At 69.4% G+C, this 12,288-nt stretch overlaps 1 protein-coding gene across 1 annotated transcript; it reads right to left on the reverse strand.

The window, feature by feature from the left end:
* Nucleotides 1-5,959: 5,959 nt before the first annotated feature.
* Nucleotides 5,960-8,935, reverse strand: TCF15 (transcription factor 15). The gene is made up of 2 exons (XM_076351870.1): nucleotides 8,346-8,935; nucleotides 5,960-6,407 (listed from the first exon to the last, which is right to left on the reverse strand). The coding sequence occupies exons 1-2, from the start codon at nucleotides 8,820-8,822 to the stop codon at nucleotides 6,333-6,335; spliced, it is 552 nt and encodes a 183-aa protein (XP_076207985.1). The 5' UTR covers nucleotides 8,823-8,935; the 3' UTR covers nucleotides 5,960-6,332.
* Nucleotides 8,936-12,288: the final 3,353 nt, after the last annotated feature.

A 12,288-nucleotide genomic window follows, 5' to 3' on the forward strand; every position in this document is an offset into this window, starting at 1 on the left:
GGACGCGCAGCCCCGGGCCGGTCGCTGCCCTGCCACCGCGGCCGGGCTCTGGCCAAGTGCTGCAGCCCACCTGGAGCTGTGAGCCGGCCCGGCGGGGAGAAGGGTTTGTGCTGAGCCGCGTCCGCACCCCCCTGCCCCCCCCCCCCCCCCCCCGGAGTCCCCCGTGCCCTTCAGCACGTGGGCGTGTGGCACAAGCGGACGGGAGCCAGCCCGGCCCCCCGTGAGGCTCCCCCCAGCCGCGGCCTTATGGAAAGCTGAGCACAGCCATGCTTCACCCCGCTTCCCTCCCGGCGTGGGAGTCTTCCCCCACGGGAGGTACCGCTGGCCCGAATCTCACAGCCCCTCACCCCGGGTCACTCCCATTAGGTAAAGGAGCAGCTCGTCTTGGCGGGGGTATCTCCCTCTCGTGCTTTCCTTGTATTGTACGGGCCTGGGTCATCGAGGAAATCTTACAGGTCCTTCTGCTGCCGAGTGGTCACGGGGGAAGCCCGGCCCCCTTCCCCCCATTGTCAGCGGACGGGCCGTATCCTTGCTCCGAGCCCCGGCCCCTAAAAATAGCTCTTTGTCAGGCGATTGTTCCGACACCTTCGCGGCGGCATTGACGTGGGCCGGAGCGGGAGAGCGGTGGGGTAGGTGGAGGGGAAGGGCTGGAGGTCTCCCCTGGGACTGCTCCGAGTATTCGCCGCTGATAACGGCCCCTGTTGTGGGGAAATGGGCTCCTGGCGCGTGGCTGCGTGCCGAAGGCCTTCCCCTGCCGCTGCCCGCCGCTGCCTGCTGCTGCCCGACGGTCACCTCTCCCCCACCTGTCCCAGCCCTTCTGCCAGCTCTGCGCCAGACCCCCCGCCCTGGGGTCCCCAAGCGGCCCCGCAGCGGGGAGGCCTCTGCCCAGGGCGCATGGTGGGGGAGAACGGAGCCCTCCTGAGCCCCGGCTCAGACCCCGCAGGGTGGGGTCCAGCCCTGCACCCCCCAACCGGCACCCCGGGGCTCCCTGCGTGCCCCTGCCCTGCTCACCCCAGTGGGGCCAGGGCAGGCAGGGGTCTGTCCCAGGGGGGAACGGGGTTGCCAGCGCGTGGGAAGGCGGCCCAGACCCCCGCCACGTTTTGGAGGGGTTAAGCCCAGCCCTGCAGAGCTGTTCCTGCCCCGGGCACCCGCAGGGGCGACCCGCAGCGCGGCCCTTCCCCGGCCCCCAGTGAGAGCCCCACTAACACGGCCCCATCTCCGCCGACGGTGCCTGTTTGGTTGAGGAGCCCCTGCAGGGCTCGCCCTGGGGAAGGGGCTGTGCTGTGGCAGGAGGGGGGCTCAGCCCTCCCCCAGACACCCCTTCCCCAGTGCCGATACTGAATGGCTCCTGGGAGCTGCGGTGCCCGCTGTCCCCCGTACCCGCTCAGAGGGGCCCCTCACACCGCGCAGCCCCGGCGCTGCCCCACGCAGGGGAGGCACCTCGGGGAGAGTCCCCTCATTTGTCACCCCCTGCCACCCCAATTGCTGTCAGCTGGAGGTGACCGTCCCCCCGGGGCCCTCTCCTGCCCGGCCACCCCAGCTGCAGAAACAGGATTTTATTTCCCATGAGCGTGAGCAGATCTGGATTAAAATAAACTCCTGGCCCAGATCCCTTTTCTGGTGTCGCAGGAGATGCCATGCTTGCCGCGAGCGCTGCCCGTGGCCCCGCTGAGCGCCCGAGCCTCGACCCTCCGGGCCGCGCGTCCCGGTGGCAGGGACATGCCTGTCCCCTGCCCAGCCCTTGGGGACATCTCCCTCTCCCAGCCGTGCCCGGCCGCGCTGGCTCTTGGGCACGCTGGCTCCACTCAGTGACTGTCCCCAGGCCGGGCTGAGCCCCCTGGGGCCGCTGGATGTGGCGCGGGGCACGGGGCCAGCCCCGCTCTGATTACCCCCAGCACTTTTTCCTTTTTCTTCCTTAATTTACTGAGTGCTAAATCCAAATATTACAACTTCCCCTCCGCACCGCTGGTTACGCAGGCGGCCCCCGGCCGGGCATTGTCTTATTGTTTGCAGAGGGAAGCTCCAGCGGGAGATTAACCTGGCGTTCACCCCGCGCCACGGCTTCACACCCTGTCCCTGCCGGCGGGGCCCACGTCCCCGGGGACTGCGGCCGGCACGGTGTCCCGGCGGGGTGAGCAGCTCCGAGGGGTCCGGTGCACGGGGGGACGCGGCGGGGCGGTGGTACCGAGGGTGGCTGGCAGCGTGGGTGCCCACGGAGGGGTTGGCGTGGGGCTCAGCAGCTGCAGGGCCAGCCGGTGGGGTGGCGAGGAGCTGACGGGTGTCCTGGGGGTCTCAAGCAGACCCTTTGCCCCGTTCCTTGCCCAGGGACCCTGGCAGGGTGCTGGCGGGGTCAAGTACGGTCTGTGCCTGCTGGCAGAGGGAGGCAGGGACTGCCCGACACCCCAGCCTGGGGGCCATCACACTGACCCCTGGTCTGCCCGTCCCGTCCCGTCCCATCCCGTCCCATTCCCGTGTGCCCATCACACCATGGTTCATGCTGTGTCCAGCCCAGCCCAGCCCTGGCTGCCCATCCCTCGCCGGTCCTTCCCCCCACCCTGCCCTGGGCAGCACAGCTCTGTCCCCCTGTCCCACTGTCCCCCGTCCCCATGTCCCCACCTGCTGCCATCTAGACCTTGGGGGTCGCTTCGCAGTCCTTTGCCCCCAGGTCTGACAGGGCCGGGGGTGACCTGCAACGCTCGGTTGATTGCTGCGGTCAGTGCAACAGGGAGGATTCCCCAGGCAGCGAGTGGCTGAGCTTTGCTCCAGTGCCGGTGCAGGACACGTTGGTGTCTTCGCCCTGAGCCTCCGCTCTGGGAGGAGCCCAGGGAGGGCCAGGCAGCACCCAAAGGTGTTGCCAAAGGACAAGGCGTGAGGAGGGCTGCATCCCGGGGCTGAAATCTGCCTTCCTGTCCCCCATCCCTGGCTGGCTCCGCTTGCTTGGCCGGCAGAGGCCTAGGCTCAGGCTCAGGCTCAGGCTCAGGCTCAGGCTCAGGCTCAGACACAGCTTGACCCTGCTGTCCCATCTTGGGGGCTGTGGGTCGGGAGAGCAGCGCTGCCCACCGACTGCAGGCTCTGCGAGACCCCTCTGCTGTGGCGGCTCTGTCCTCCCACGCCCCCGTGGCCAGACAGACCTTCCTGGGTCCCCGCGCGGCCGTGGGTCCCTTTCCACCAGCCCTGGTGTGCAATGGTGCTGGGGACTATAGGGTCCTGGCCTCCCCATCACCGGGGAGCGAGCCCCGGACTAAGCCCCCTGCCCGCCTGCCTGCGGCTCCGGCAGCTCCTGCCCGTCCAGACCCGGCCTCAGCCGTCCCACCAGCGCGGCAGCTCTTGGCACTGCTGGGCTCCTGCCGCGGGTGCAGCCCTGCTGCATTCCAGCCTCGCTGGCCCAGCAAGGTTAAACTGCGGAGAGGCTGAAATATTTGGGAGGGGAATGGAGAAGGGAAAGGGGAAAAAAAAAAAAAATCTATAAAAAGAAAGTTTAAAAACACAAGCTAAAGAAAAAAATACCAGGCGCAGAGTGCAGCTGCGGTTCTGGTTCCAGTTCCCAGGTGATGTCAGGCCTGGAGCCTCTCCAGCCCCGGCCCCTCGGAGACGGTCTTTGTGGGTTCAGCACTGAGTGTTTTTCCTTCCTGAGACTCGGGGACACCTTCCTGTCTCAGAGAAAGCGGCCAAGAGCCTTTCCAAGGGTGTCCGCGCGCAGGAAGGGGAGAGGATGGGAGGGGAGCACGAGAGAGGCGGCGTGGCTGGGCTTGGCGCGGGGCTGCGGCAGCCGGGGAGCCGGGAGCATCCATGGGCGATCGGCTGCGGTGGCCACGGCGTTCGCCCCGCGCGGGGCAAAGGGGCGCCGGGCTCCCACCGGCCCGACAGCCTCTGGCGCCTCTGAGTCACCGTTTCCCTCTCACGGTGCTGGGAGGGGTTGGAATGTACTGGGACCCGCGGGATTGGCACCGGCACAGGCTGGGACCCATGGGCTTGGCACTGGGACATGCTGGGACCCACGGTCCCAGCGCTGGGACACGCTGGGATCCACAGTCCCAGCACTGGGACGTGCTGAATTCCACAGCCCCAGCACTGGGACTTAACTGGGACCCATGGCTGTTACGCTGGGGCTTACTGGGGCCGTAGTCTCTGGCACTGGGACCCGTGGGCTTGGCACTGGGACATGCTGGGATGTGCAGCCCCAGCACTGAGATGTGCTGGATTCCACAGCCCCAGCACTGGGACATACTGGGTGCACAGCTCCTGCACTGGGACGTGCTGGGACCCATGGCCCTAGCACTGGGATGTGCTGGATTCCACAGCTCCGGCACTGGGACGTGCTGGGACCCATGGCCCTAGCACTGGGATGTGCTGGATTCCACAGCTCCGGCACTGGGACGTGCTGGGACCCATGGCCCTAGCACTGGGATGTGCTGGATTCCACAGCTCCGGCACTGGGACGTGCTGGGACCCATGGCCCTAGCACTGGGATGTGCTGGATTCCACAGCTCCGGCACTGGGACGTGCTGGGACCTATGGCCTTTATATTGGAGCTTGCTGGGGCCCTAGTCGCTGGCACTGGGACATGCTGGGACGCTCGTGCTCAGCCCTGGGACACACTGAGACCCACGACCTGGCGGTTGGGACACACTGGGACCTGCGCACTCAGTGCTGGGACCTGCTGTGCCCCCAGCACTGGGACCACCAGCCCTCGCTGGCCCCCCCTGGGGGCTCCGGAGCTGCCGCTTCAAGGGGCCGGTCCCCTTTCATGTGCGGGTTGGGCTGTTTGCAGAGCGCAGCCCCCTCCCGGCCACCCCTGCCCCCTGATAAACCCGGGGACAGGGATTCTGTGTCCTGGGCTGTTTGGAGAATCTCACGGCTGTTTATTGGGGTCTGGGACACATTAGCCACGCTGAGAACAAACCTCTCCCACCCACCCCGGTCCCTGCCTGGGACCAGCTCTCACAGCTGCGCCGTGCTGTCAGCTCCATAAATCAAACCCGGGGGGAGGGAGCCCGGGGCAGGCTCGCCTCGGCCGAGCAGGGGGCCGAAAGGTGCCGGTGGGCTCCCGCCTTTGCCCCCTCCCCGGGGCAGGCTGGGGAGGCTCCTGAGGGACCCCCAGGGTGTTCCCCCTGCTCCCTGCTAGCTCCAGCATCCCGGGGAGATGGGGCAGGTCCAGCCCCACAGCCCTCGGGGGGCTGCCCCCGGAGCCCCCGGTCACCCCATCCGCAGCTGCCTCTGCTCCATGGGACGTGCCAGCCCCTTGGAGCCGCAGGCCCCGGCACGGCACCTTTCCCAGGCTCGGCGGTCCCTGCTGCCCAGCCCAGCCTGCCCCCCCTCCCGAGCAGGGTCCCATGGGGGGCCCAGCCTGGGAACCCCCCGCGTCTCCACCTGACCCCACGCAGGTGCCGCTGCCTGCAGCCCCGCCGTGCACGGCCCTGGGCGGCCGTCGTGGTGGCGGTGGCAGTAGCAGCAGTGGTGGCAGTCACGGCGGTGGGGACAGTCATGGTGCTGGTGGCAGTCCTGGTATTGGCGGCAGTTGCGGTGGTGGCAGTTGCGGTGGTGGCGGCAGTCACGGCAGTCATGATGTACCAGGCGGAGGGGAAAGCACAAAAGCAGTGACACCAACCCCGACCCACTGCCTGGGCACTCATGGCTGCGGCACGGGGCTGGCAGTGCCATCCCCATCCCACGGCATGGCACAGTGCAGACCGCGTTGGGGCTTCTGTAGCCCTTGCAGGGCCAAAGCTGGGGACAGCAGGGCCTGGGGACGCAGGGACAGCATGCGCCCGGGGGTCTCGGCCCACGTGGATCCCACTGGGGCCCACCAGTGCATCCATAGGGAGAACCGGGATGGTCGCACTGGCTCCAGCGGCACAGAGTAGCAGCAGGCGCAGGGCCAGGGGGCTGGGGCCATCTTGGGGACCCCATGCGCCCCCCACCTTGCCCCATGCCAGGTTGGCAGGCAGGCACCAGCCCATCAGAAAAATAAGGTTTATTTTCCAAGCGGCTGCACGTGCACAACCAGCGCCCACGGGGCTGCGACACCGTCCCCCCCCCGGAGCGCCTCAACGCCGGCTGCACACGGGCCCCTTCCAGTCCAGCCCCGGTGCGCGGGGACCCCCCTCCCCGGCCCTGCCCCGCGCGGGCAGCCTCGGCCACGGGAGCGTCCTCCCGCCCCGCTGCCGGCTCCGGGGCCGGTGTCGGTGCGGTCCTAGCCCGCGGCCCTGGGCTCGGCTGCCGCCGCCTCAGGCGGGCAGCTCCCTCCCTCCCCGCTCCGGTCTCTGGGGCTGGCGTGCGCGGGCTCCGGCCGGCTCTGCCGCTGTCTCAGGTGGGTGCTGCCGGACCCCAGCTCATCTCCGCGACACTCGCAGGGGCGTCACCCCCCGCACCTTCAGGCAGTTGCCCCCGAGGTCCCTCCGGCCGCCCTGCGGAGAGAGGAGGGGAGAACTGCAGGCGCTGGGGGGGTGCCCCGGCTGGGGGGTGCCCCACTTCTGCCCACCACCGCCCCGCGCTGGCTCCGCACGGAGGAGCTGCCCCGAAACAGCCGGTGCCCCTGTCCTGGGACAGCTCAGCACTGCCCGGGACGGACAGACAGATAGGGCCGTGCCTGGCGAGTGGCTGGGTAGGCGGCTGTGGGGTGGCTGCTGTGAGGGGGCCACTCGTGGCCCCATCACCCTACAGGGACACGGCCCCCGCGGCTGCTCAGTGCCGACATGCTCAGACCCATGGGCAGGGCTGGCACCGCCCCGGGACAGACCCACAGCCCCGGACAGACCCACAGCTCCAGGACAGACCCCCCGACCCCAGGACAGACCCCCGGCGCCAGACAGCCCCACAGCCCCCAGACAGCCCCACAGCCCCCAGACAGACCCACAGCCCCTAGACAGACCCACGGCCCCGCTGGGGATGAGGAGGCTCAGCCCCACCTCCCAGCACAACTTCAGCCCAGTACCGCCCAGTATAACCCAGCACAGACCAGCATGGCCCAGGTCTAGCCCAGAATAGCCCAGTATAACCCAGCACAGCTCAGCAGAGCCCAGGACAGCCCAGTTCCAGCCCAGCCCATTTCCAGCCCATTTCAGCCCAGCCCAACCCATTTCCAGCCTAGCACAGCCCAGCATGGCCCAGTGCAGCCCATTTCCAGCCCAGCCCAGCCCATTGCCAGCCCAGTGCAGCCCAGTACAGCCCCTTTCCAGCCCAGCCCCAGAGCCAGGAGGCGCTGAGCCGGGTCCCAGCCCAGCTCCTGCCCTTGACCCCAGGGTCCTGGATGCCGCAGGAGCTCCCAGCCCCGGTGCCTCCGCGGGGTCCCCTGGGGGGGTCCAGTGCCGTGCCAGCCCCCTGGCTCCGGTCCCGGGGAGCAGCGCAGGGACACAGCTCAGCTCCGTCTGGAGGATCCCAGCCGGGGGCAGCTCTGCCAAGGACCGGGGCTGGGGGTCCCACAGGGAGAGCCGGGGAGGCTGCAGAGTCTGGCCAGCAAGGCGGGGGCTGGGAGCAGGAGGAGCAATTAAAAATGGAGCAGCAGAAACCGAAAGAGCCCCGAGGGCTGGAGTGTGCCCTATGCCCACACTGCTCGGGGTTGCACATGGGACAGCTTGGGGGTCTCTTGGTGATGGTGGTGGGTCCGGCAGCCCCTGCCCATGGCCCTGCCTGGGGGTGCCCATGGAGCTGGGAAGCTGCCAGCCCCTCACCCTGCATCCTGCATGGCCTATCCCAGGGCAGGGGCACCCAGGACCCTGGTGTGGGCAGCGGGATGGGTTCACCATGGGAAACATGCCCCCCGAGCCGCAGGCTTTGGGGGGAGGAGGTCAGCCGGGTGGGCAGGGCAGGGCAGGGCAGGGGTGCCCAGCTCAGACCCCCGCCCTGGGTGGGAGCTGTGCCGGCACCGCCAGCAGACCCCGAGTGGGGCCACGGGACGGGGAACCCTGCCCGGCCCCACCGTGCGGGGTGTCTGCTGTGCCCTGCCTGTCTCCATCATGTCAGGGTGCTGTCTGGGGCAGCCCTGCCACAGCATCCGGGGGGGCTGGCGGGGTCGGGGACAGGGTTGGGGACCTGGATGGGGTCAGCCTGCGAGCTCTGAATTCCACCCCCGAGGCAGCCAAGTGCCCCCGGCACTGGGGTGACTGTTTAACCCCCTGAGACCTCCCGGCCCGGATGGACGTGGGGGAGCAGCCCGGCCCTCTGACGCGAGCGGGAGCTGTGGGCGTGCGGCTACGAGCAGGATTTGGCCGGGAGCAGCCAAAACCTCCGGCGGGGGCTGGAGCCAGAGCCTGCGGTTCTCGCAGGGACGTGTCGAGCCTCCTGCCCCGCTCAGCCCCTGGGCAGGGGTTGCTGCCCCCCCCCCCCCCTCCCACCACCCCGCTCACCCCTTTCCGCTGGTTGCTGAGGCAGAAGGTGCAGATGCTGCGGGGCTGCTTGCTGTCCAGGTCGCCATTGGCCCCGTAGATGGCACTGAAGCAGGGCTGGCCGTCCTCGCAGCCCTCGCCCAGCAGCAGCACGTTGGCCAGGTGGGAGATGTAGCTGGAGGCCAGGCGGAGGGTCTCGATCTTGGACAGCTTCCGATCCACCGGCTCGGTGGGGATGAGGGTTCGCAGGGCGGTGAAGGCCGTGTTGACGCTCTGGGTCCGGTCCCGCTCCCGCGCGTTGGCCGCCTGCCTCTGCTTCACCATCACCATCGGCCCCGGTTTCCGCGGCAGCTTGCGGCGAGCCTCGGAGCCCTCGCAGCAGCCGAATGACTGGTCCGACGTGTCGCTCTCGCTCCGGTTCTCCTCATCCTCTGAGAGGATGCTGAGGTCAGGGTAGAGCACGCGGGCGGCCACGGGGCGCAGCATGGTGAAGGCCATGGCGTGGCGCGCGCCCGCCCACGCCCCCGGCCCTGCTGGGGGGAACCCCCGGGCTGCGGGGAGCCTTCCCCCGCCGGCACGGCTGCGACGGCCGGCTCCGGACGCCTTCCCGCTGCTGCTCCGCTCCGGCGGCCGAGCGGGGCTGGGACGACTGTCTGCGGGGGGAATCGGGATTTATACGGCCGGGGAGGGGCTGGCGCCGGAGCCCACCCCCAGCCGGCCCCCCGAGCTGCCGGCCAGCGGCCAGTGTCCTCGCCCCAGCCCGTGGGAGCCAGCGCTGGCTCCGGCCACGGGCCTGGCCCTGCTCCGGCACGCCGGCCTGGCTGCAGGCACCTTGCACGCAGGGCTGGGCTCCAGATCGTGCCCATGGTAGTACCAGACCCCGGCAGTGCCGCAGACGGTGCCAGGGCCACCGCGTGGCGAGCGCTCTCTATGCCGCAGCCCTCGACCCCCGGCGCCTGCGGAGCGATGCCACGTGCACGTGCCAGCCCCCAACCCCTGCCCAGCTGTGCCCAGCCAGCCCCGGGTCCCGTGCAGGGCGGCACAGGGCGAAGACGGGGCGCAGAAAACAGGATGGGGCAGGTGCCCGGGAGCGGGTGGCACTGGTGCCGTCCCCGGGGTGTTGATCGGAGGGGATGCCTGTGTGGAAAATGCTGGTCCCAACACCCCGCCGTGCCCCCACTGGGACGGGGTCTGTGCCCGGGAGGATGCCTGGGGCGGGCAGGGAGCGGTGAGGGCAGGCAGCCCCGCGGGGATGCTCTGCACCCCTCGCCCCTCTGTCCTCAGGGGCTGGCACCCCGCCTGCCCGCTGCGGGGGGGGACATGGTCAGGGGCACGGGCAGCATTGCAGGCAGCACTGCCAGGCGGCCAGGAGCGTTTCCTCCCGCCAGGGAGGAAGGTGTGCGCCGGCAGTGGAAACACAGAGTCTTTTCCTGCGAGGGGAGAGCTGAGCTGGCAGCAGCGGGAGCCGCCAGCGTCCCAGGGAGGGCTGGGGGTGCCCTCCCAGCCTACGGTCAGCTCCCGGTCCTTCCTGGGCATCCGCTACCGCAGGCGATGGCCACCCCTTGCTCCTGCTCACTGGGGAGGTCTGTGCGGGTCCCACTCTGCCTTCAGCCCCCCGGCCCCTAGCCCGGCACCCCCGAGAGCAGGCAGGGGGGCAGCCAGCTGAGCTGAGCAGGCAGGAGGCTTCCTGCCTGCCTTCCTCCCCGGCCCGCGGCCAAGCGGAGGTCGGTGGCTCGGTGATGCTCCGGGCACGGCAGGTCAAGCAGCAAAGGCAGCAAAGGCGGGACCCAGCTCCCGGCAGATGGTCCCAGGGCTGCTGGGGATGTGGCCCCGGGGCCTGGCAGTGGCCGCAGGGCCCATGCCAGCTGCAGTCCCCATCTGGCCACCGGCCCCACAGCCGGAGGGGGATGCCGGGGGAAATCTCCAGCTAATAAGGCAAAAAGGGCCAGCTCGGGGGCTTGCCGGGGGCTGGGACAGCAGCTGTGGGACGCAGCGGGCATGTTGCAAATTCCAGAGCAAGGTGGTTGGTGGGGGGGCCTGGGGGCCACGGAACGGGGTGGCATCATGTCCCACTACGCCCCATGGCCGAAGCCCCATGGCTGCGGGACTGGATCTTGTGAGGTGGCTCCCAGGCCACTGGGTCCCCCTGGGGCTCTCCCCATGTGTGCCAAGGCTTGTCACTGCCAGGACTGTGGCAGGGGCAGCCGTGCTCCCTGGCACTGGCACTGGCACCGGCACTGGTTCGCTGCCCACCCGGCCTGGCAGGCAGTGAGCAAACGGCCCCTCTCCCCCCCCGCGGGGCACAGGCAGCCCCTCGCCGGCGGGACCCCCCTGCCCTGTTTTCCTTTGCCATTTGTCTGCCTGCGCAGAGCCCGTAAATCACACGGTGGGGGGGAGAGGGCCACACTGGGGGCCGGAGGTGCCGCTGGGGCTGGGAGCATGCAGGGCTGCACCGGGTGTCCACACTGCCATGGGGACGTGTCCCTTGCCGGCTCCGTCCCCCGCCACCTCTTGCTGTGCGTTGGTCCCTGTGAGGGACCCCGACCCTCTCCTGGCCGTGGCAGTAGCCCCTGCCCGGGCACAGACCAGGGGCTGTTTCTACCACTGCAGAGGTGCCCCGGGGCAGAGCTGGGGATGGGCAAGCCCTTGCTGCAGCAGGCAGGGAGCAGGCAGGTGCCTGTGTGGAGAGGGGAGCCCCTGCTCTCGCCTTGCTCTCGCCCCGGTGTCCCGCTGGGCTGCGGCTGGGGGGCCGCAGCAGCCCCCGGCCCTGACAAGCAGCAAGACGGATGGCAGGGGCTGTGTACTCAGCTGTGGCCGCCCCACACATGGCCACCAGCTGACGGGGATGGGCTGGGGGGGAGAGCCTGGGCCCGGGGCCCAGCCGAGCTGACCTGGGGTGTTTCTGGGGAGCATGACCACACGTGGGGTGCTGGTGACCCGTGCTGCTGCGGTGGAGGACACGGCACTTGGGGACATGGGCAGGGAGCATCAGGCTTTGGAGACGGCTCGGTGTGGGGCGGGGGGGCAGTGCATACGTATGCATGCGTGTGCATGAAGGTGTGTGCATGGATCTGCATGTGTGCGTTGGCGTGGGTGTGCAGCTGTACACATGTATGTGCACGTTCATCCATGCATGTGTGGGCATGTGTGCGTATCCATGCCTCTGTGTGCATGGGTATATGTGAGTATGGGTGTGTGCGCACGTGTGTACGCAGTTGCACACGTGTGCCAGCATGTGCATGCGTGTGTGCTGGTGCATGCAGCAGGTCTGTGTGTGCACCGTGCCATATACACCCCGACTGCCACCACCTCCTGCTGCAGAGAGGTCCCCAGGTTGGCACACGTACGCGCGCGCACGCGCGTGTGTGTGTGACCACCGCCCTGCCAGGCCCTGCACACGAGAGGACGGACGGACAGAAGGAGCCGGCAGTCCTGGCCAGGAAAGCAATGGGAGCCATGGGAAGCAGCAAACGCTGCCGGCTCCCTGCCTGTCAGCCGCCAGCTGCCTGCGGATGCTGCTGCTGCTGGGGCGGGAGGACGCGCGGCAGCAGCCAGGTTTTCCTGTGCTGCCCGGCGGGCGCGCGGGACAGGACGTGCGTCCTCGTGCCTGGACCCCCCCGGCCCCCCCGACACCGAGCACCTCGGGTCTGACTCAGCCGGGCGGCACGAGGCGCAGCCGGGGGCCGCGGCATCGCAAACCTCCTGCCGGCTGCTGCGCCGTGCGGCCGACTTGAGCGGGTGCCAGGACACGGTTGTGTTTGGCATCACGGCTCTCCCAGCTGATCTGGCCGAACAAACCAGCCACCGGGCTGAGGGCTGCCATCCCAGCAGAGCGGTGCCGCGCTGCACAGCCCTGGGCACAGAGCGGGCAGCACCAGGCGGTGGGTCGGGCACGCATGGTGGCCAAGGGGCAGACGGGACCCTGCACGGGACACGTGGCAGGGAGGGGACATGGCCTGAGCAT

Source organism: Aptenodytes patagonicus, chromosome 14 (genome assembly GCF_965638725.1).
Source record: "Aptenodytes patagonicus chromosome 14, bAptPat1.pri.cur, whole genome shotgun sequence".
Lineage (NCBI taxonomy): Eukaryota > Metazoa > Chordata > Aves > Sphenisciformes > Spheniscidae > Aptenodytes > Aptenodytes patagonicus.